Raw genomic sequence first — 24,980 nt, forward strand, 5'->3', positions numbered from 1 at the left:
AGAAATTTCAGCTTTTTTAAAATGAAGTTTCTCAAATCAAATAAAATTTTATAAAATGAGAGTGTTTGGATAAACTTTTACAAAATTATAATTTTAATTTCAGAATTGATTATCAATGTATATCCAAACAAGCCTAAAGAAGCACGGAGAAACGGAATTGAGAACGAGAAAGCTTGCCTTCCGAGAAAAGAAAAACAACAACAGGGCTAAGGAATCCAGGCATTAGTGAATGCATTTTCGGAGCGTACGTTTTGATTATACACTGCGTTGTTGTTGTTGTTTTTTTTTTTTTGGTAACTAGAGGGCGATTTTTTTTTTTGGAGAATTACTTTGAAATCTCCACAACATATTTAAATAATTTATTGGCAACTAAGAAAAAAAATGACAATTTTACTAAGTTGTCAATGGTTAATTGACCCCATAATACTTGCATGTAATAATTATTATTATTATTTAAGCTAGAGGGCGATTGTATGTAGATTGTAGAAGCAAACGTTCTCGTAACACAACAATGATGGTGACGACAGAGCCGAATGCGGCGTGGAGGGGAGCCTGTAAGGGCACTGGAGCTCTATAAAATAAGAACCCAACACCCTCCCTTCTCCGCACCGCCCTCTTCCTATTCGTCAACACTCGACCATGCAGCTCTCCGCACCACGCTTCTTCTCTTCCCTCCTCCTTCCCTCCTTCTTCCTCCTCTTCTTTTCCTCCTTCCTTCTTCGACTCTTCGTCCAATGGCGTCGCTCCCAACACAAACGCTTGCCCCCCGGTTCCGTTGGCTGGCCCTACATCGGCGAGACTCTCAAGCTCTACACCGAGAACCCAAATTACTTCTTTTCCAACCGCCAAAAACGGTAACCATTCTGCTGGGGCTTGATTTGCTTTATATGCCAGTATATGTATTATATGTGTGTTGTACTTGATTATTTTATCAGGTACGGTGACATGTTCAAGACACATATATTGGGGTGTCCGTGCGTCATGATATCGAGCCCCAAAGCGGCCAGGACCGTGCTCGTCACTCATGCGCATCTGTTCAAACCCACCTTCCCTCCCAGCAAAGAGAAATTGATAGGCCCCGAGGCCGTCTTCTTTCAGCAGGGTGCTTATCACTCCGTCCTCAAGAAGCTGGTTCAGGCCTCTTTTTTACCCTCTGCTCTCAAGAACTCTGTCTCTGAGATTGAGCAAATTGTTCTCAAATTGCTCCCCTCTTGGAACCACGGCACCATCAACACCCTCCAGGAAATGAAAAAGGTACGTCCCTTCACGTTTATGTTACCCACAGTATGTGCATTAATTAGGGGTCTCAGCGGATTCCCTTGTTCTGTGGTTTGTTCAGTATGCTTTCGAGGTAGCGGTTATTTCGGCATTCGGTGAAACCCAGGAACTTGAAATGGAAGAAATCAAAGGCTTGTATCGGTGCTTGGAGAAAGGCTACAATTCCTTGCCTTTGGATCTTCCCGGAACTTCCTATAGAAAAGCAATGAAGGTTAGCTGACATATCGAGTTTTTGACTAGCGCCCTGTTTCATTCCCCCCTCTTACTGTCTCACCCCCACTGCATTGCACATTCGTCTGGTGGAGCTTCTGGAAGACATGTCAAGTATTTGAACTATTTCTGTTTTGTATTATTATATAAAGGCGAGGAAGCTTCTGAACGAGAGTATAAGGAGGCTAATACGTAGGAGGAAGGAAACTGAGAAGCATGAACGAGGATTATTGGAAGATCTATTGCGAGCGAGGAATCAAAACATGTATCAACTCACTGATTCTCAGATTGCTGATAATCTCATAGGCGTCATATTTGCGGCCCACGATACCACTGCTAGTGCTATAACATGGGTTCTCAAGTATCTGCACGATAACGCCAGTATTCTGGAATCTGTCACGGTATAACTTCTTAAACCTCCTTGAAATTAATTTCACCATTTTTCTTAAATATGGTTTGTATTCACTTGTTAGCATGCTTTCAAATGTTTTAGAAAGAACAGGAAGAGATTAGAAGCAAACTTGTTGAAGAAAATCGGGGGCTTACGTGGGATGATACCAGGCGCATGCCATTCACTAGCCGGGTAATTTTATTAATAAATTGAAACATGTGAGCAAGATCGTGATGTGGTTGGCTCTTGGCTGAAATAAGAATGGAATTCTCAGGTAATTCAAGAAACGCTGAGAAGTGCAAGCATATTGTCATTCACATTCAGAGAAGCTGTACGAGATGTTGAGCTGGAAGGGTATTTAATTCCCAGGGGTTGGAAAGTGCTTCCCCTCTTCAGAAGCATTCATCACTCTGCTGATTTCTTCCCTCAACCAGACAAATTCGACCCTTCCAGATTTGAGGTAATTCACATGAACGTCACATGCACCACAATAAGAGTGATGATGATAATAATTTCAAATATAAACCCAAAACCTTGTTTCTACATATACCGAGTGGGAATGGCCAAAGGTATTTGTGACCAGGAGTTATAAAGCAGGGGATCAGGGGATTGTTATGTGTTATCTGGTTGTGTGAAAAACATAAGGTTATCAATGGTTAGATTATCTTGTGGTCAGGTCCTTTTCACGTCCTCTATGAATCTTCTCCGGTTCTCCCCTATTTGGGTGATTCTTTTGTTGAAATCTTTCTGGTTTCAGAGCACGTGATCTAGTTTTGTAGGCTAGTACAAATAATTTTTACAACGGCTTTCCTGTTCATTTAATTTACGTGAGTAGCTGGCTGGTACAGCAGTAAGAAATTGAGTACACAGAAGAGAAATGGGTTTAACCTTTATGTGATGATGAAGGTGCCACCGAGACCAAACACGTACATGCCATTCGGAAATGGAGTCCACTCTTGTCCAGGCAGTGACCTGGCTAAGCTCGAGATTCTCGTCCTCCTCCACCACCTCACCATTTCCTACAGGTATTTTTCCTCACTCTCTTCTGATCCCACATTGATTTCACCAGCCATACACGACGATGCCTTGTGAAACCACCAAGTACACGTATCTCTGATCCCTCTGCTTAGGGTGATTGATGATATCATATGACTGTAACCCCAGCGATAACATCAGTTGTAAATTTAGATGGATCCATAGTCCATTGCTAAAAAATGGATCTTCTACCAGCCTTTACAAAAGTAGTTTGTCTGCCACCCTATATCTTAGTTGACTATGTCATGGTGAGTGTTAATGGTGGTCCTGGTAATGGTGTTCCTTGGGCTGTGGAAGTGGTCCTTCGCCTTAAAGTGTAATGAACAATGTAGGTTTCCATTGCAATTGAACACCACCACCAACTCCACCATTTTACCAGCGAAAGGTCGCTCAAGACTTTAACGTTTCTGTATTCAATACGTATACGTGGCTGACATGCAGAATATTGTAGCTAAACTTAGAACATCTACAAATTTTATATAACTGGGCAAGTTGCCATCTCCATAGAAAGTATTGTAAGTAGGCGGGTCAATCATTACCAGAGAGATTCACTTATTTACATGTCTATAAATAATTAATTTAATACATCAACATTATGCGGCCTTAGCAAGAGGCTTAAAAGAGAACGAGACATGTCACTGTGTATGCCACTTGATCAACGTGTGGCATTTAACGATATATGAATTTCTATCCTGGTGAATCAAAATATTGTCCTTAAAATTTACGAACAATTTTGGTAAAGTATCTGTATCGCTAAAACAAAAATAAAAACTTTCGAATGGAGCAGAAATAACAGTAAAATGAGTCCACGCAAATTGCCAGCTGCCAAGTCTTGATCAAATGACAGAAACACGTGTTGAGAGCCAGCTGTGAAAACCAAGACAAAGTCCCATGTTGTTAGCAGTCAAATTGAAACAACCAAGTTTTACTTGACACCACACGTACCTCTGCACAATCACGCACCACATCATTTTTTTCACATACTGTCATCTGGCTCAGAAATTCATTCTGAAACGTGACCCCAGTCGCCCATTTTTCCATTTTAATTTCCTTCAAAGGGTCCTGGATCGTTAACTTCAAATAAGTATACCTGGTGCCTGCATTAGTCTCAAATTGACGAGACACACTTGTTTTTCTGGTGTCCTGATAATCAAGTGATGTAGGAAAGAAACAAGGAGTTTGGATATTTTAACAATTTAATTTGCCAAAAATATCAAATTTTCCCGAGACAGATTCGGTCAATTTTGTACTGATGCTCTTTTGATGGGTGCTTTAGGTGGCAAGTTGTGGGAAATGAAGATGGTATACAGTATGGTCCTTTTCCAGTGCCCAAACATGGATTACCAACAAGGATAACCCCGAGGAACAAGACACTTACCTGAGATGTTGCCCATTTCATTTCAGGCTTGGGAATTAAGACCATGACTCAACAAAAACGTCCAAACCAGTGGGTCCAATCCAAAGTATCCCACCCCAATCAAGAGCTATCTTCTTCCTTTTTTTTTTTTTTTAACTTTTCTTTTGTCCTCCCAACATGAAAGCCTCTTGGGATGGATTTAGCACTGATTACAGTGCATGCCCATCTATGTAAAACTGTGTTTCTGCAGAAATGTATATATACATATATATATATATAATTTTTTAGAAAAAAGTTACCAAATGGAAATATGCATATGTGAATATGGAATGAAGTTCGTGAATCTCAAGGATCAATGTGAATGTGTCGTTTTAATGTAGAGACAATGGAGCATTCTAATCCGTACGTATATCCCTCGACCGCCTCGCTTGTGTGTAAGAACGTTTTTACTGAGGCAAGGTACCGCTGGAAGATTCCCCCCCCCCCCTCATTTTTAACGTTAAGTTAACTGGTGGATCAAGTCCTAAGAAAGGAATAATATAATATGGTGTACACATAATTCAGTGAGACCCAAGTTCAATTTATCCATATATATCTTCTGTCACAGTGAGCTTAATCCATAGCTTCTTATTGTGGATTCAATAAGTTAGAAATGACTCAATTGAGACACGGACATAGACGCACAATGTTGACAACCAGAAAACCCGTTGCATTGCACGTGGCATGAGTGGGTTGTTGATGATAAATCTCCACGTGGACAGTGTTTCAGCACCCAAATGAAGCCTACGTGGCTAACTGACCATGTTGTATTGGATTTGTTGCAAGCATAGGTCGAAGACAAAAACATATTCTGTCAATCCTTCAAAAATAAAAGACAAAACCTGGACTCTCCATATATTATCAGTCGAAGGTGGTAAAAGTCAATATTTCTCAACTAAAATCAATTCCCCACAAACATATTGTATGGTCCCAATTCACTGTCCAATTATTTTTCTGATAAGACGGAGTGCTGTGTCTCATGCTAGCATTCATGATAAGCAATGAAAGATACATGCCTTTCACACAAGTTCGTTTCTTTTCCTCAATACTCATTTTCTGATCACTATATCCGATACTTAAAATTTATATTTTGTTCTTACATCGAGAACCATGCCCAAATTTTACAATCCCCCAAGGTGGAGGCCATCAATGGAGTGCGCGATCTTCTCGTTGTTTGTTAGTCCCCATTTGTTTTTCACAAATGACTAATCCTGCCTTTAATCCAGATAAGTTTTGTGAGAAAATGTATTGTATTACAGTAGGCACACCTATATGTAAACACAACCCTAGAGTATATGTGGAACTGTCATATACTCATATGTAAAGAATAACAAATGAATAAATAATACATACACATATCAGATGAACTATAACTTGGTGGACTGAACGACCTTAGACTTATTGGACTTAAATGAAGCACCTTTGGGCTTAGTTGGGCCTTAGTCTTAACATTTCTCCTCAAACGAGGGTTGAGAGAATGCACTAAACCGAGTTTGTCTCTGAAAGCTCAATATTTGGAGTGAGTCAATGCCTTTGTGAAGACATCTGCGACTTGATCAAAAGATGGGACATATTGGACTGACAGTTGGCAACTGATGACTTGATCCCAGACATAATGTACATTGAACTTAATATGTTTCGATTGAGCAAGGAGAATAGGATTAGAGGCGAGAGTAAAGGTGCTAACATTATCACACCATACAATGGAAGGTTGCCTTAATCAGAGTCCAATCTCACCGAAGAATGATGAACGCCATGCGAGGTCAACTGAGAAATTAGAAAGAGCGCTATATTTTTCAGGAGACCACTCGTTGCTTTTTTGGCAAACCAAGATACCAAAGAGTTTCCCAAAAACACACAATAGCCTCCAATAGATCTCTTGTCATCAAGACAAATAACCTAGTTAGCGTTTGAGAAGCCCTGTAGTTAGAGAAAATAACTAGGTTTGATGTGTAGAGCCAGGTTTGAGGTGCCTCTAAGGTAACGAAAAATTCATTTTAGGGCCTGCCAATGAACATCAATAGGAGCACTTAGGAATTGATTTAATTTGTTTACAATAAAAATGATATCTGGTCTTGTTGTAAGTATTGAAGAGAGTCAATATCTTGCTTGTAGATTGTGGGATTTCTCATACTAGTTCCATCTTCTTTTGAGAAATAACAACTAACAACCATTGGGGTAGGTATACTAGCACACTGGTCCATGCCAAATCTTCTCAACTAATTCTCAATATATCATTCTTGCCTGAGGTGGAGACATGTTGGATCCCTGTATGCTTCAATTCTCAAAAAATAGTTATGCCCTGGATCTTTCAAGGCAAAGATAGAGTTCAAATTCTCTACAAACAATTTTAGCATGCTAGGAGAATTTCCAGTGATTGTATGTCGCCTACATAGATTAGAACAAACATTACTCTATTCTTTGGCTTGAGAAAGAATAGAGATGTGCTACATTTTGAATGCACAAAACTCCAGTCAAAAGAGTGTAGATTTTAGTTTTTCAAACCAAGCTCTTGGAGCTTGTTTCAAGCCATAATTGCTTTCTTCAAAGAACACACATGATTAGGAAATTTAGAACTTAAAAAGCCTTCAGGTGTTGTCTCATGAATACTTCTTCTTGCAAAGTGCCATTAAAGAAAGCATTGTTGATGTCCATCTGCCTTATTTGCCAATGGTGAAACATTAGTCATCTGTGAGGAGACTTCCAATGACATAGTATTGAGCAACAATGCGGGCAGTGGTGAGAAAAGGCAAACTTTGGTGCCATTGATGAAGTATTTGAGCTTAAAGCTTTTGATAATAGGAAGGACATGCATCTGACATACAGTGACATTTGTTTTGTCCAGCTTGATAGAGCAAGTTTGACTCAGTGAGCCAATGGCATTGTTCAGCTTGGGAAGATTAGAAGCAACGAGCAATGAAGCAGTGTCAAGTCAGATGCTAAGGAGGAGCCAACATTTGATGGAGACGAGGCCATGGTGGCTCTAATGCCAAGATAAGTTTTGTGAGAAAATGTATTATTGCAGGTGCAAGTATCCAGGTGCAAACATTGCCTCATATAGTCAGGGCACACAAACCTAGAGTAATGTGGAGCTGCCATGTGTAAAGAATAACCAATAAATGAATATTACATATACACGTCAGATGGACTATAACTTAGTGGACTGGACCTTAGACCTATTGGACTTAAATGAAGCACGTTTGGGCTTTAGCTGGGCCTTAGTCTTAACAAATCTAGACTGGGGATGAAATGATATAGTTAATTCTTCCATCTTTGATGGCTTATCGCTATAATTTTCTTCTGTTCTTTAAGATATACTGAGAAATCCTTTAATTGTTAGGTGTGGTTATAATTTCAGTATGGGGCAATAAATATGAGACACAAAAGGAAAATAAAAGAAAGAGTGGCATGCTGCAGGTTAAGCTCTACGCCATACGGGGCGAACAGACAGATGAGTGTGTCCCAGAAATCATGTCTATGATCCATTATTGCTGCAGGTTCAGCTTCAACTGAGACACAAAATATAGTGATAACTTATTATGGAACCTTGCATTAGAATATAAGAATTTAGGGGAATTTTAAGAAGCATGTTCAAGAAATTGGTTGACAACCTTCCGGCTTCTGTTTTCCTGCCAAAAAGATCAGATAATGCTTATTTCTCAGTTTCTTTAATTTCTTTCTTTCTTATTTTGTTTTTTTTTAATAGCTGTTTCTCAGGTTCTTTGTAATCTAAAGGTCGAACAAAATCTACTTTGTCTGTCTGAATTATATTGGTTGCAGGAGAGGAGATTGTTCGGTTTCAACCAGAACGTAACACTTGTTATAAGCTAAGCAACCGTTATATTGTGACCCGTTGTTAAACATGTGTAACGATATTCCTTAGTGAATTCTCTAAGCTGCAAGCGATGGAGGGAGAGAAAATATTGACTGACACGCACAATATGAGAATTGAGAAGCATATATTGTCAGAGGAGCCAAGTTACTATGACTGAAACATGCTAACATGGCTTTAGGATTGAAGATATCCGGCCAAGAGTGAGGCTGCAGTTTCACAAATTTTCCCTTGAAAAGGCTGACATGTTTCACACTCACAATGTCTCCTTATAAAAATATAAAGAAGATCCAAATAGTAGCACAACACAACTACGCAGAAAATGGATTACCAGGATTCTTTTGGGATATGATATCCTCAATGAGACTTGACATACAAAATTAAGTATTATATTCCTGTAGATCTGCTTATCAGTGCAAATGAAGTTGTCAATAAAATTGATGAGGCAAGGGAGTGACCATTCATCAAGACCCTAATTTCTATTTAACAATTTGACTAAGAAGTTTTTCAAGCCATCATAGTGATCAAAGGTGCATATTTGTTTCGGGTATTTCACATTTTTTAATTTTTAATTTTAATTAAAATTATATATCATTATTTTTAAGTTACTGACACTTAAAATTGAGTTTTTTATGTTTTATTTTTTCGAATAAAAGAGTTGAATAAAAAAAATAACTCGAATGACACAATTTGAAAATTTTGATGAATTTCATGCAGTTGAGATTAGAGATGATAATTTAGAATATTCATTAACCTGCTTGCATTGAATAAGTTAAGATTTGATTAGGATTTTAACTTAATGGTGATTCAAAATATTTAATTTGTAGAAAACCTTTATTGGAATGAGAATAGAGATGATGTTTGATAGAATGAGATAAGTATCTTTGATGTATATCCCATACGTACTAATGTGAAATAGAGTTAACGATCTCAAGCCCTTTTGTGCTGTTAGGCTTAATTAGTCCATGATGGTTGGGACAATATTTTCTCCAGCGGAATGGATGGAGATAATATAAAAATATAAAATTAAAAGTGTTCAAAAATATAAAAAATATAAGAAGGTACATTTAAATGATTATAATACCCTTAAAGAAAAATATATTAAATAATATTAACTTTAAAAGTGTTCAAAAACCTTTTTTTCATAAATTTAATAAAAATACAAAATATTATTTTTTTAAAAATTTGCATAAGTTTTTTTTTTAATCATCAATATCAAGAATATAGTGATATGAAGCGATGCGAAACGGCAAGTTTCAGACTTAGAGCTCGGGAAAGAACTGGATTTCTACTAATCAAGTTTTAACTGCTACATTTTATGGTTGCCTTCCGGTGAATTCACGATTCGAAAGAAAGAGCTGCTACCTTTATGGGCTTCAAAAATAAACTTGGGCAAATACCCGACCCCCGATCCGACGTGGGAACATAATGGTCTTTAAGGAAATTTGGAGAATTGAGTCATGGCCCGCTCTGATGAGCTAAACAAAAAGGAAAAACGATTTTTTTTTTTTAAATTCCTCCGAGAAACCCTAATTTCTACCCCAGAACAAAGGAATGCTGGTTCCAGCTGAGAAGATATAATTTCGAGTAGAGGTCAGGCTTCGATCTTAGTCTTTCTGGTGGAAGCTTGGAAATCATAATGGCAAAACGAGAGCTTTCCAGCACGCTCAAGAACTTGAAGGTTAGAAATTAGGAATTTAAGGCGTTCCCTTTGTTTTTTTTTTTTCAATCTATAACGGTTCATATTAGATTTGGATGAATTCTAAATGTTTCTACGGTTGCGCTTCATTATATCTTTGGTTCAAGATTTCATATTTATATTCTTTTTATGACTTAATACGGGTATTGTATTTCTGTTTCGACAGTTCATGCAAAGGGCGGCTCTGCGAGAGGAGAAATCCAAAAAAGAGGATGAAGTAAAACCTAATGGCGATATTTTTGGAATTGCCGCAATAGGTAGAAAATGGTAATTTCAATTTTCTTTCATCCTGATGCTAATTTAAACTTCAGTCTTGCAAAAGTCGTGTAGAGTGTGCTGACATGGTACTGAAATTTTCTTAATCAATTTTCACCTGGAATTTTTATGTCGAATTCTAATTAGCGTTATGGCTACTGGATTGATGGTCAGGTGGGGTTTGTTATGTATACATCAAATTAGGACTCCTCATTTCTTAATATAGTTCCATATGTCTTGAATCTGCTCCTTTCTTAACAATAAATATCAGTCTTGTCGAGAGATGCGGCTAGTACATCTGACCATGTGACTCAATAATCCAAACTGATCAAGGGTTGACTGTGAATATAATAGGTTTTACAAACTGCTGAACTGATTCTAGTCTCATGTTGCTAATTTGTCCAAGTCTTATCTATGGCTGTCTGCAATAGGCTATTTTTTCCTCTGTTTTTCTGTTACCAACCGTGAGAAATCTTTTTCACTTTATCATGTCTTGTCATGTTTGGCTAATGGGTAACTTTAAAAAATTCTTTCTGAAATTTGAGATCCTGTTGAGTTATCATTGGTGAAATACGCCCCTGATGCCATTTTACTTATAGCTCTTTGTATCCGTAGTTCATTTTTGCAACCGGGCCTCCGATCTGTTACTAACTTCTGCACTTTTTTTTTTTACCAGCAACTTCTGCATTTGCTGAATTTTTTTTTTTTTTGTGTTTCTTAACTTGCCATTTCTCTCTAAAAATATATGCAGTATCGTCATAATGGAAGGTGATCCCCATCCAGAAGCAGTTAAAGGTCGGATGTCATTTCGAAGCTTTAATCCACGCATTGATGTGAGTAGGAAGATCAAGAATTTTGAAGCTTTTCGTTCATTTTGATTTCTAATAGCAAATTCTTGCCTATGTAGAGATTGAATGAAGAAGAAGCAAGGCTCCGTCAGCCAGCAGCTGAAACATCTATTTCTAGGAATCGAAGTGTAAATATTTCTACTAGGTGGGTTCTCTTATCCTATAATTCTAAGTGGATATATGATCTTTTATTGTAGTTAACTTGCGTCGGTTTGCTCATCCCCGTTCCTGGGGAAAATAAGGATTAGATGGTTCTCCATCAATGGTTTTAATTTAATTCCCAAATCTGATAAACGTTACATCTCTGGATTTGGACTCTGGTTAACTGACAAATCCCTTCACGTTTGATTTAGAGAAAATGGAGCCACAGTAGATGGTCCAGATTGTGCAAACCCTGCAAGTAATGATGTTAGTGGTGACCTCAAAAGGAAACAGCCTGAAGTAATGTCTGAAGCACAATATCCAAATAAATCGCCCGAGAATGATAAAGGCGATTGTCATGCGTCCCCAAAAAACAGTTTGGGGTCTTTCAAAAAATCGAAGGGGGATAAGTTAAACTGGAATGTTCTTAGGCCGCCCAAGTGTTAAAACCAAAATGAGTTTATTGATTGTTAGGTCTCTGTAATCATGCTAAACTGAGTTCTCTTTAGTTTATGATATTGGATTTTGCACCGCTAAATATCATTTTCAGAGTGTAATTTAATTCATAAGCTTCTTGTAGTTGCAAACTAGATCTTACAACGCACGGGCAGTTCATGTTTTTGGAGGTAAATGTATGTGTGATGAAATGGGTTTGAGTAATGTTATTAGTGTACTTGTAAAATCAATTTGGAAATGAGGAGTGAATTTGTTTTGTAGTGATGATGAGATTGTATTGAGAATCTTTAATTTAAAATAAATTAGCATGGGAGTTTATGAATGACCAGGATAGTATGGAAAGGAAAATTGTCAGTTGAATGGGACATCAGAAATGTATAATTGAGCCTATTATTAAAATCTCATGGGAGCTTTTAGAAAAGAACAATGAGGTCGTTATTTTTACTTTCCATTGTATAGAATATGGTAAAGTTAATTATAAAAATTGTGGTTGAATGATATGTTAGTAAAGTTAATTATAAAAATTTTTAATACAAGTGATGTGCAGTTATAGTCACTAGCTAGGTGTCATGGAGACAACATCTGAAGTTTTGGAACTTGGTAAACTTTCCATAAAAATTGGTCTTGTTCTCTATTGTTGAGCAAATAGGTGTAATTGATTTCTTTTCTTTTCTTTCTTTTTTTTTTTTGTTGAAATAAACCCTAGCAATGTTCTAGCAAAAAAAAAAAAAAAAAAACTCTAGCAATGGTCTGAGTGTATGGGATCATACTTTCCATATTACAACAAGAGTTGAGCAACACAAGAAGATTGTATTAATAATGACCTAGTCATAGATATTGAAAATATAAGTTATGCATAGTTATTGTGAACTAGCATGAAGACAACGTTCATAATTTATAAATTTTGTAAATTGTTGGTCAATGATAAGGTAATTTGTCGTAATATTGTTCTTTTTTCTTAATGCCACTAATTTGGCAATTGAAAAGGGCAGATGTCAAAATTTTCAATATGGATTGCACTTGAAAAAGGGGGCGCGCGCACATATATGAAAAAATCATTGAAATATACAATACAAGTTATATAAAGATAAAGGTTAAAAGATAGGATTTTGTCTTTTATTAATGGTAAATCAAATCCTTGTAATGTGCCTCCCCCCACCCCTCCCCCCCTTTGCAGTTAGTATAGCAATTGAAAAATATTGGAATCCAAGAAGAGGATAAATGAAAGTGCACTTCAGCTGCAAGCTTTCTTTCTTTTTCTTTTTTTTTTATGATACTGGGTGAGCTATACTAATAATAATTGTAAAAATTTATATTACGAATTATACATAGTTACAGTCAATTGAAACGAATAAAACGTTAAAAAGTCTAGAAATTTTGTGAATTAATGGATGATAAATTAATTTTCAATAACATGCTTTTTTCTATTTGTGCTGCTAATCTAGCCATTAGAAAATAAAGATTTGGAAATTTTTAACTGTATAATATGAGCTGCAAATGAAAAAAAGCATCATTTAAATCTCAAAAGAGGTTTTAGGAAAGTACAATGAAGTTGCAATTGATATAACCCACAGTACCATATGTGTTGAGCTATACTTGGATGATATATTAACAATGAATTAACCATCAACAGAAGCTAGGTTTAGTAAAAGGAGTTAATCTCTCAAAATGCAGTGAATTAAGATTTAAATCTTCACTAAAAAAGGTGTCCACATTAAGTTATTGACTGTGTCTTAAACAGGATTGCTTTCAATAAGAGAATACATCTGATCGATTAAAAAAATAATGAATTAACTGTAAAAATTTATAATACAAGTTATGCATAGTTACATTCAACTAATTTAAAAATTATGTTAAAAATCAGGGTATTATGTAAATTGATTGATGTTAAATTAATTTAAAGAAATGTGCTTGCTTTTTTCTTGAAAGGATTCATATCTATGCAATGGAGGAGGACTACAAGGCCCATGTTTGATCCAATCAAAGTGATTGCTTTCCAAAAATGCTTTCCAACAAATGTGGTATGTAATTTTGTGCCATTTACTAGTCATGATGTTTGATCTATATTCCATGCAAGCATGACCAGTGTTCCAATGTTGAATGTTAACTTGTGACAAAGAGTTTTGCTTTAATGTTACAAGTCATGTCTTTCTTAATTAAATTGGGATTGGCAAATGTGAATGATTCATATTGAAAGGCAATAATTTTGCTGCAATGTCACTTGATGCAATTATTAGAACAATATCACATCTAGTACTGATGCAAAAGTTACTTCACACCTTTATTCTGATGCTAGTAGCCAAACATCTTACAAGAATTTAATGTTGATAGAGATACATTGCAAGAGGAAGCCAATAAAATTAACCATTTCATTGATAGATGAGTGCAAGATTATCTTTGATTTAATACTGACTCCAACCTTATCATTAACATGAGGCTTCTACTACATGTATAGATATTGTGGTATATGAAAAACTTTTTTGAAAAAAAAATGCATTGACTTTTTGTTTTAGTACAAGGTCACGGTGAAAACCATGCAAAAAGATGAAAATCTAGTCATATCAGAAGCCATGAGGCTTATACAATCGGTAGGCGGGTTGATAAAGATAAAGGTATCAAAATCTTCATAAGGAGTCTTATGAGCCAGGAGGTTAGTGCAATTATTTGCTTTCCTGTAGACGTGGTCAAATGTAACAATCCAATCTCTCATAGAGAGATCTATAATATTTTTAACAATTCTAGAGAGGGGGTGGGAGTCACAGCATCCGTTGTCCCTACTGATTGTATAAGGCTTATGGCTTCTGATATGACTAGATTTTAGTTTTTTTGCACAGTTTTCACCGTGGTCTTGTACTAAAAAAAAGTCAATGCATTTTTTTTTCAAAAAAGTTTTTCATATACCACAATATCTATACATAGAGTAGAAGCCTCATGTTAATGATAAGGTTGGAGTCAATATTGAATCAAAGATAATCTTGCACTCATCTATCAATGAAATGGTTAATTTTATTGGCTTCCTCTTGCAATGTATCTCTATCAACATTAAGTTCTTGTAAGATGTTTGGCTGCTAGCATCAAAATAAAGGTGTGAAGTAAGATGTTTATTTCATATAGTGTTGACTCTTTACAAGAAAATACCATCTAGATCTTGAATTATAAGTAAATATTAATTCATAAAAGTATATATAAATAATGGTAGTATAATTGTACATAGTTCAAAGTATACCATCAAATAATTAACCTCATTGCATTTCTAAGATTCAAATTTACAATCTCTTGTTAAGCCAGTGCAATTCCTACCAATTGAACCCAATATTTGGTAGTTTTGTATAAAGAAGTTGAGATTGAGAAAAAGCAGCATACTTTTCATCAAATTGATATGTAAGAATTGTACATGTAACAATAAAAGAGAATTTCTAAAAGATGGTTAAATTTAATTTGTATTGAGAAATATTTAATTGAACAAGAAATGGAATCTAGGAAAAAAAAGGTTAAAAGTTTTAAAGATATTGAGATTCATTTAATTTAATAGGGATGGAACCAAGCTACATATCCTTCGTCAGATTGATTTTAATCCTTGTGTTGCATACATAGAGAAGTTTTTTCCCCCTTACCATAAATGATGACAAGTAATTGAAAACATATAAACATGAATAATTTATTATAAACTTGCTCTATTATTATTAAGCAATTACTCTCGTACAAAATACATGTTTTAACCTGTAACATACTTTATTATATGGCAATTTAGGATTCCAAAATCAAATAATTAGTCTAAAAAATAACATTAATGAGTATAAATAAAAAAATATAGAATAGTATAAAGATCTATAATTAATAACTAGCAATATCAACTTTCAGAATCATTGTGCATGTGCTACTTTATTATACCTAATGTGCTTCTTCCAACGAGAGGATTGGATTTCTTTAGAATTATAACATCTGATTGGTTTAAGAAGTATTTGAAGTGAAATCAAGTGCCCATTTAGTTCATTGAATCCCAATAACTACTCAAATAAGCTTCAACTCTTGACATTTCTCATATCTATAGGTCTGTGTATATTCTGGGTTTGAAAGAATCATAGAAAGTTGCATAAAAGGAAAGCCAGTTAAAATCATGTCTTGAAACTCTCTTGTTCTTGATCCAGTAATTTTGGAACAATATTTACCAAAACAATATGCCAAAGCTAATAAAATCAGTTATAAAGCTTGGTACTTTCTTGGATCCAACAATATTTAAGATAAGTTAGAGCAATTGGGAGATATTAAAGACAAGTGCTTTATGTAAGCTTACCATGACTTGCAAGACAAGATCCATAAATCATCAAAAGGCTTATCTTAAATCCTCTGATTCATTATATATCATGAAAGCAAGGTGTAGGCTACTGTTTATGTAGGAGCTCATAACCCTATAATAGACTTTCAAGTACCAAATACCCTTAACTTTCATCTAATATAAAAAAAAGGCAATGAAACAACTTATCTCTTCACGATACAAAATTCTATCATAAATAAAATACAATATTAGTAATATTAATTACCATTAAATTGGTTGTCAGTGCAATACAATATTCCTGATGTGGAACCAAAATTAGGTTTTTTGCTTAGTTGAACCCCATTCACATGAAGGCAAATAATTAAGCATTTCTGATTAGCTTGCCAATGCTTGCTTTTGCTATTTCTTCTTAGTTGCATCATGAATCAAGTGAATACATATGAGGACATTTATTTATTGTGCCTATAATTTGTCAAAAAGACAAAGCTAGAAATATAAGATATTTTCTTAAAGGTTAATAACTTAAGGTGGCATAATAATTCATTCCATGCTCTTGAAAAATAGCATATAATTAGTAAATCAAAATAGAAATTCATTGATGAGGAAAATAGGTGAGTATAAATTTACCTATTAGGAAAAAAATTAAATTCTCTTAACCTTTAGGTCCTCTAGAATTGAACCAACTTTTTGAAGATAATTTACTGGGGATAAGACCAACTCCTACTAAGGCTTTAATTAAAATTGAGGGAAAAAATTAAAATTTTGTCTATAGAAAACTTATTTTATTGTAGGAATAAAGATCAATAATCTTTTACCTTGAATGGCTGCAAAATCTAGGTCTTCATCCTTGATATAATCAAAACTAGTAACCAATAACCTAAAGAGTGTAAGTAATGATGCGTTTTGGATTCATGAAAGACAAAGAAATCCATTTATAAAAGATCATAAAAAAAAAGTTTTAGCTCTAAAAGAAAAGTTCGTGCTTTTGGTTAGACACTAACCATTTTAGAAAATAATTTAATTTAATCAATCATCTTGCAAATCGATAAAGCTCATAATTTTTCTAATGCCTATAAGAGGAAATCAAGGAAGGCAATGAGCGTAGAAGATAACATTATTATTGATTCAGATGTTTGCCCTTTGGATCCTGGATATAAGGAAAAGTAATTGATGGCCTAGTAATATGTTAGAGTCTGCCTAATGATGTGTTAAGAGTTTCTAGAGGTATGGGTTATGTTAGAGTCACTTTTTAGGTCTTGAAATCTTCCTCTTTGCCTAGAGAGAGGGAGGGGAGTATTTTGAATATTAAAAGTGGTGAGGAAAATTCTGGCCTCTCAAAAGTCTATTGAGGAAGTCATCTTTCTTCTTCATTTTATCTGCTTAGGGTATGTTTATGAGTGATTTATATTGTGTTGTTGTTTGGTGGAGTGTATTTGGTGCTGTTCAATGTACTTTTAGTTCCTTATTTTTATTGTGATCTAACTCTGTTATTCAACAATATATTTTTCTAGTTCCATTTGGAGTGTATTTTTTAGTTTTACTTGTTTTTTAAGTTTAATATAGTAGAGGGTTACATCATTTAGTATAAGAACAAGTTGATCTTTAAGAGTATGGCAAACTTATATGAAAAAATGGCAATAATAGCAACCATGATGTCAAAAATGTTGTCAAGCATTGTAACAATCCTCACCCCATTTCACTGGGAGTCTTTTAGACTAGGCCAACATATATCACTACAGCGAAAGCCAACTTTCCTCAAGATAGTACTTGAGCTATTCCTCACCCCACCAAAGAGGTCTTTTGGAACCTTCTCAGGGATCGAGCCCCTAACCTCTACAAGTATTTATAATATAATTCATCAATATCCTTATTTGAGCTAATTTTTACTATTAACTTAACACTTTTTTATGCTCAAAATTCATTCTATACTTATATAAAAATGCGCACAAAGTTTTTTAGCTTTCTTTAACCCTCATTAACATCGTTAAGCTCTTAAATGGCTATTAATGGAACCACAATGTTCCCAACCAATAAATTTATTGTGAAATTTGCATATTAAATGCTCTCCAACTATCAATCATCATAAATTCATAAAAACCAAGTTTCATTAGCTTAATCCACTCTCATTAACTCTATTTAAGTCAAAAGGTTCAGAGTCATAACCTATATGGATCGAAAATTATAATTATCAACCAAACCCTAACTTTTACCATTAAAAAAATGAAAGAAGAGAGAAGGATTTAGATGTAAGAAGCTTATCTTTGATGTTTATGAGCTCCAAAATATTTCAAATACTTAGATTCTGTAAGTCTTAACAGAGCATTTTTGTCCCTCCTTCGTATATCTCTGTTTTCTCCTTCTTCTGTTACATCAGTTCACGATCTTATTTTGGAAAAAAGTGTTCATGTGCCACGATAGACGCATAATGCATCGCGGTACATGGCACAGAGAGCATCCCTCCAGGCGTGTCGAGACATACATGCCGCACAGAACTTTCCTTTTTAGATTTCTTCCTCTATTCATTCTTGGGTGACTCGATTCTCTTTTAACTTCTAGGGCTGGAATTCAAATCAAACACGCCCATTAGGCCTCTCTAATACACTTAATTAATCTAATTTAGGCTTAATTAATCCAATTTAAAATAAAAATGTTACAATCCAAGTGTCTACGAAAAGATCATTTAGTGAACTAACTAATGGCACAGGTCTCATTTATAAATTTTATCATGTAAAAAGTTAGACATTTGAAATCAAAACTCAAAACAACTACTTTCTCACATTTTTTAACTTTCAAAGTGTCCAAAACCCAACCAAAATGCCATTAGCTCACACAATTCATTTTGACTTTAAAACTCAAATTTATACTTGCATTAGTATTTTGACCTTATTCATATATTTCTACTAAAAAGATACCGCACACATTAAGGCTCAAAATACACCTTTCAATACTCAATATTTAATTGTGTAGGTAACAATAAAATATGAACATCCTAGTTGGCAATATTAATTAATTACGCATATGCATATACAATTATGAGAGGCCCACAGTAGGAAATTGAGTTCCTAAGCCTCTGATGCTTTCCCTTTATCTTGCTCGGAACTTGTGCCTATAAAAGTTTAAATAAAGGGATAAGTACAACAACTTAGTAACCAATATTAATTTAGCCTGTACAAATGCATGTTAATTAATCATATTGATGCAAATGACATATTCACATATTAAACTTTGCAATTCATATAGTTACAAAACTAATGAACATGTGACATTAGATTACTTAGCATGCAAGGGTTACAACAATAGCAACTATATACCCTTTGTACAACACAAAAGATCACAAAAATAATAACCATGTAGTCATATAATAATATGCATAAAAACACATAAGGAGTCACGATACTAACAACTATGTGCCCCTATAAAATTATGCTAAACCACAATAATAACAATCACATGATGGGGATATGATATACATAATCAAAGCCAGCCTTTCACTTATGAGAAGCTGCTTGACCAAGGTTACTACACTTACTTATAGGACACGATCTCTCTAAATACTAACAACCATACAGTGTCGTACTCCCAATCTAACCTCCTCATAAACCAATAGAGGCTAGTTAGGTTCGAGTTCCTCAAAAAATAAGTAAGACAATGACTACCTATCAATTTCAATGGTTAACAATTTAGCTAACTTTTGATTCCAATAGTAAGTTACCAACGCCACGTGAATTTACAACATCTACTCCTTTCCCTATAGGCAAGCACCCGCCTCATTTAATTATGTCGTGCACAAATGTTTAACACATAGCAAGCATATTCATACGTATCAATAGCATGCAACTTTTATTGATATCAATATCATCATATCATGCTTATCAATATCACAAATACAATCATGCTCAACACAAGTCTCAATTCATAATTTTTCTTTTTCATAGGCACCATTATACACTTTAATATCTACTCACAACAACAATTATATATAAGATATATTTTTCACAAATTCTATTCATATCAATTTCATCACATCATATAAACTTATTCATATTGCCACAACTTGCATCAAATATAGTTTTACAATACGTCATTGTTTTCAAATAAGTCTTTTCATCTATATTCAATTAATCAAGAAAATGTACAAGCTAAATTTCCCTCGATTATTTTAAACCTTTAAGAGATCAAAGGCTTACCCTTCATTATCACTTGTTTTCGAGCTAAATTTAAGCTCTCCGGTGCTTTATGAAGTTAGTTTATAATTAACATTAACACCCATCACTAATAATCATCAAAATCACCACTTTCAACATCTAATTTCATACTTTAATAACCAAATTTCTCAACTATAAGATCAATCTCACATCCAATGAGTTTATTAACTTCACTTAGTTCTCAACAATTTAAATAATCACTAATATATCATCCAACAATCCAAAATCATCATTAATGTCACAAATTACTCACTTTAAACTTTCAAATTTTAATACTTTAATCACCCAAGACTCTCAACTCTTGAATTTAATCACTACATCAGGTTTATTAACTCTCATTAGCTCCAAATAACTTTATTAACCCATCTACCACCATTAATGACTTCCAACAATCCCAAGATTCATCATTAATGGCATTTTAATGGACAAATTCATCTATAATTGAGAGCCTACTCTCATAGACATATAAAATCACTATATTTAGGCTTAAATAACTCCTATTAGTCTTATTTAGACCAATGAATTCAAACCCATAGCCCTTGGTTCGAAAATCCTCATCCCTCAACCTCAAATATTACTTTCAAAACATGTAGAGAGGAGAAGAAGAGATAAAGAAGACATATCTAGATAAAATCAAGCTCTAATCACCTTTAAAATGTCCAAAAGTTGATACCTTGACAGAGCAACTACTCTCTCCATCACCCTCCCTTTGTTTCAAGCTCCTTTCTCCTTGTTTTGGATGTTTTCAAATTTAAAAGAACAATTGGTTTTGAAAATCATCATGCAATGTAAATTTTTATGCTACAACATAAAGCACTGAAGACCACAATCCAATTTTTCTTTACAATTTAAGCTCGAGTAACCCAATTCACTTTCAAATGCAATCCAAAGGCTAAAATCAAATTCAATAGCCAACTCTAACTATCTTCAAATCCATTTATACTTAAATTCACATATTTATCTTTCTTTAGCTTAATTAGTCAAGGGGATAATGTTTAAGATATTACACAACACGTCGAGGTGGGGTGTCATAATAATTTTGGCACCCCCTGCATTAGCATTCATGATAATATTCCATACAAAATTATGAGTTTATGGATTGAAAATTACCCTTTAAATATTTTATATGATGATTTGTGGCTTTAGGGAAGGCTTGGGTTATTTTATGGATCTCAACCAAAAAAAGCAACATAGGGAAGGGAAATGAAACTTAACTTTGATACCAAATTAATGTAAAATAGGAAAGTGAAGAGGGGGAAGAGAGAGACAAGAAAGGAGGAGGAGAGAAAAAAAAGAGGAGGAGGAAGGCTGAAACTCTAAAAAATTTTATTTAATATTATTTAAAATTAAATGCAAATAGAAAACCTAACTCTATTTATAGAGCTCTAAAAGAACAATAAAAATGATAAATCTAAATCTAGATCCTAAATCTAATTTAAAAAGATAATGATAGGATAATCAAATAATAAATATAATACTAATAGATAAAATTTTATTCAAATATCCCTAATGGATAATCCTAGTATTTTAAATAAATTTTAATCATCCTAATTAACTATTATCCTATATTCCATTACCTTGTTGATTAAGATGTTTGCCTTTCGGATCCTTGTTTTAAAGAAAAGTAATTGATAACCTAGTGATGTGTTAAGAATTTTCAAGGGTATGAGCTATGTTAGAGGGAGGGGAGTAGTTTGAATATTGAAAGGGGTGAGGAGAGTTTTGGCCTCTCAAAAGTCTAGTGTCTTGGGGTAAAAAAGTCATATTTCTTCATCATTTTATCTGTTTAATGTGTGTTTGTGAGTAATTTATATTTTGTGTTGTTTGGTGAAGAGTATTTAGTGTTGTTCCATATACTTTCAGTTCTTTATTTTGCTTGTAATCCAACTTTATTATTCAATAATATATTTTTCTAGTTTCATTTGGAGTGTATTTTCTGGTTTTGCTTGTTTTTTAAGCTTAATAAAGTAGATGGTTACATCACAAATTCCCTTTTGGTACACAATTCATGAGCCTTTACGCGGTCATCTTCAATTATCTAAACAAATAAAATAAAACCGGAAAACTCTTGCTAAGAAGGCAAGCCCTTTCAATATATATATATATATATATACATATATATATCAGAATATCATGTAGTTTCGCAGCTAATTACTGGAAGTTGGAACGATAAAAATAAAAAAAGCAAGAAGACATAAACGACAAGCTGATATTCCAGGCAGAAAGCAAAAATTCACGAAAATTCTATCTTTATGAGAAATCAAAAGTGATACAGTACTTTGGAATCTAACGTATTTTTTTTTTTTATGGAAAATGATCTATATATTCACAAAAAATAACAATAATTAATGCCTAATCTTCCCCATTCCAAATGAGCAGAGGGAGTCGATGGTAAAAGGCACTAGAAGAACTAGTGCAAAAAGAGTCTAATCTTTTTTCCGTTGTATCCACACACAAAAAAGAGTCTAATTTAATAATCTCTTTCATAGGATTAGAAAAAACATTACAAGAGAACAAAAGCTCCTCATTCCAATCCTGGACGATGAGTTTCCTGGCTTCATTGAGCAGTGTCTGCAGGGTTTGACCGGAGAGAGACAGTTCCCTAGTTAGGAGATTGTAAATGTAAGGACAACTAATGGATACCACAACTTTCTTGAAACCTTTCGTCCAGCAATGATTGAGAGCATGACAGAGCACTTGGATCTCCGCCATTTCCTTGGATTTATCAAGGTTTTTCTCGGAAATTCCAAGCTCCCAACCATGATCGTGGCGTCTGATAACAGCAGCACCTACTGGTTCATGCATGAACAGAATTGCCAGCAGTGCCCACTTTAATTTTGACAAAAGTAAGATTACTACTGTGGTTAGCAGCAGCATCTCCTCTACCTCGCCCAAGCCCAAGCAAAGTTGAGCAGAGGAGTGATCTTTGATCCTGAATCTCCTTATTCTTCATATTCTTTTTGAGCAAAAATTGAATTCTTCATAGTCTATATAAACACTAAAAACTAATCATGTAATTGTATATACCATCAAAACAATTTAGGGGGATACTGCTAGCGACAAAAGCATTCTTTATCAATAGCCATTAATGCTTAACATGAAATGGACCAATAAAATTTTATGGCTAAATCCTGGCATATACATACCTAGACCTCTATAAAGACCATAAACTCCCCCTTCCATGTAGGCACTTGTAAGCACACTTTTAATTCCATTATGTGCTGGTTGAGAAAGAACGTCTTTCATGCCGTCTCTTATACTTCCTATCGCGTCTATCACCCATAATATTTTGACAAAGACTTTGATTGCAAGACACAAACAATTCCATCCTTAAAAGACAACCTCTACTTACTAAAGCACTATCAAATGGATATAATACCACTCACAGAATAAAATTATGAAAGAAATGGTACAGGTTCAACTAATATCAAGGCAGAAATAAGTTGTTGCACACGACACAAGAAGTAAAACCAAAATCTAAAGTTGATGCATGTCCGTATTTTAAGTGACTTACAAACGTTCTTTGTAGAAACTCGATCCACATATCAACAGTTCGTTGAAAAAGTATTATAGAAAACACCTAAGCCACTTTATTTATGTATATGTCTGAGGGTTAGAAGAGAATTAAAGAGAACAGGACACATCCCATTCAAGAAGCTTAAGGTGAAACAAGACTACTAATAAACTGTCCAAAATATGAATGAATCTTTATACCAACATTTTTTAACGTGTTACTGAATGCATTGCTACTCATAGTTGACTGTGTCACCTTTTATGAGATGAACCAAAGGCCTTACATAAATATCATTCGTGTTCTTTCTGATCTATTTCTTATCAAGCTAAATTTTACCAAAGTCTATCCAGGCATGCTTTAAATGTTCTACAAACACCTAACACCAGGATAAGTTCTTTTCTGGTCAACTTTGGAAGTTAACACAAATGTCTTTCTTTCTCACATCGTCTTTTCTTCTTTTCCTTTGGATATATAGATTTGCAAGAGAGTAGACATCTAGTTCAAATATTTTCAGATGGGTCAAAATGTTTAGTGGAGATCCCTGCCTTATAAGCAAGTTTTGCACGAGCAAGATCTAGAGGATCTGTACATAGAACTGAACTGCCTCCAGCTGCGGATCCAACTAAAAAATCAATAATAGGACTTGATCCTAACATTGGACAATTCTGCCAGATCCAACACTTGTACCCAAGGCGGCAAAATGAATAATCCAAATAACAGTTACTCCATTTCCACCGAAACCACCAAAAATAAGCATGCGTAAACTATAACTACAGAGTACCTGTGGACTACAGAAACATAGAAGAAGGGTGTAGACAATAAGAGGTTCAATCTTACTTGCATAATCCTGGCAAACCTTCATAATTCACCAACTTAGGTCCCATTTACTTACTAAAAAAAGGAATGGAATGTATTAAAAAACTAAAGGTAAAAATAAGATAATTAAAGAAGATAAGTGAACATATTCATAAAAAATAGAGATAATTTAGTTCATAAAATTAAAAATCATTATTTATTAAATTTTTGAAAAGTATGATAATTTTTACATTTGTAATATATATTAATGAGTTTTATCATACTTATTATGAAAGAAATGGTGATTTAGTTCATTTTCATTTTATTTTTTTCAATTCATTACATTCTAATAATCAAACAGGACTTTAGAGATTGATAAACACCAAGAGAGTGAAATCCTTGTGTCCTTGTTCTGTGGGTAAAATTAGAGAAAAAAATGAGCTAAAGCGAGACATACTCCCACCAATGAATATGTAAATCATAAGCGAAGAAGTTACAATTAAAGGAGCAACAACAAAACATCCAATGATGCGCATGCCAATGCACTGTCTCATGTGTAAATATGTAACACCTTATATGCCGAGTGTTTGGGATTCCTTTAATCATTATAATCGTGGGACTACTATTGGCCCTTTCAAAATTTGCTATG

At 34.3% G+C, this 24,980-nt stretch overlaps 3 protein-coding genes across 4 annotated transcripts; 2 read left to right on the forward strand and 1 right to left on the reverse strand.

The window, feature by feature from the left end:
* Positions 1-500: 500 nt before the first annotated feature.
* LOC129312910 (abscisic acid 8'-hydroxylase 2) lies at positions 501-4,440 on the forward strand. Of its 2 annotated transcripts, XM_054955694.1 has the most exons (8): positions 501-854; positions 936-1,254; positions 1,340-1,489; positions 1,641-1,889; positions 1,982-2,071; positions 2,154-2,339; positions 2,786-2,904; positions 4,191-4,440. In XM_054955694.1, exons 1-8 carry the CDS (start codon positions 640-642, stop codon positions 4,294-4,296), a joined length of 1,434 nt encoding a protein of 477 aa, XP_054811669.1. In that variant the 5' UTR covers positions 501-639; the 3' UTR covers positions 4,297-4,440. The 2 variants fall into 2 exon arrangements, with proteins under 2 accessions (XP_054811669.1, XP_054811670.1); XM_054955695.1 differs by lacking the exon at positions 2,786-2,904.
* Positions 4,441-9,601: 5,161 nt separating this feature from the next.
* On the forward strand, positions 9,602-11,805 carry LOC129313777 (uncharacterized). The gene is made up of 5 exons (XM_054957152.1): positions 9,602-9,823; positions 10,008-10,108; positions 10,848-10,929; positions 11,004-11,089; positions 11,298-11,805. Exons 1-5 carry the CDS (start codon positions 9,782-9,784, stop codon positions 11,530-11,532), a joined length of 546 nt encoding a protein of 181 aa, XP_054813127.1. The 5' UTR covers positions 9,602-9,781; the 3' UTR covers positions 11,533-11,805.
* A 10,606-nt stretch (positions 11,806-22,411) lies between these two features.
* On the reverse strand, positions 22,412-24,918 carry LOC129313192 (mitochondrial carrier protein CoAc1-like). Its single transcript, XM_054956161.1, has 2 exons — positions 24,045-24,918; positions 22,412-23,351 (listed from the first exon to the last, which is right to left on the reverse strand). The coding sequence occupies exons 1-2, from the start codon at positions 24,190-24,192 to the stop codon at positions 23,098-23,100; spliced, it is 402 nt and encodes a 133-aa protein (XP_054812136.1). The 5' UTR covers positions 24,193-24,918; the 3' UTR covers positions 22,412-23,097.
* Between the last annotated feature and the right edge of the window lie 62 nt (positions 24,919-24,980).

The sequence above is a fragment of the Prosopis cineraria genome, unplaced genomic scaffold (assembly GCF_029017545.1).
Source record: "Prosopis cineraria cultivar Desert tree isolate PC_DT_omini unplaced genomic scaffold, ASM2901754v1 PC6, whole genome shotgun sequence".
NCBI lineage: Eukaryota > Viridiplantae > Streptophyta > Magnoliopsida > Fabales > Fabaceae > Prosopis > Prosopis cineraria.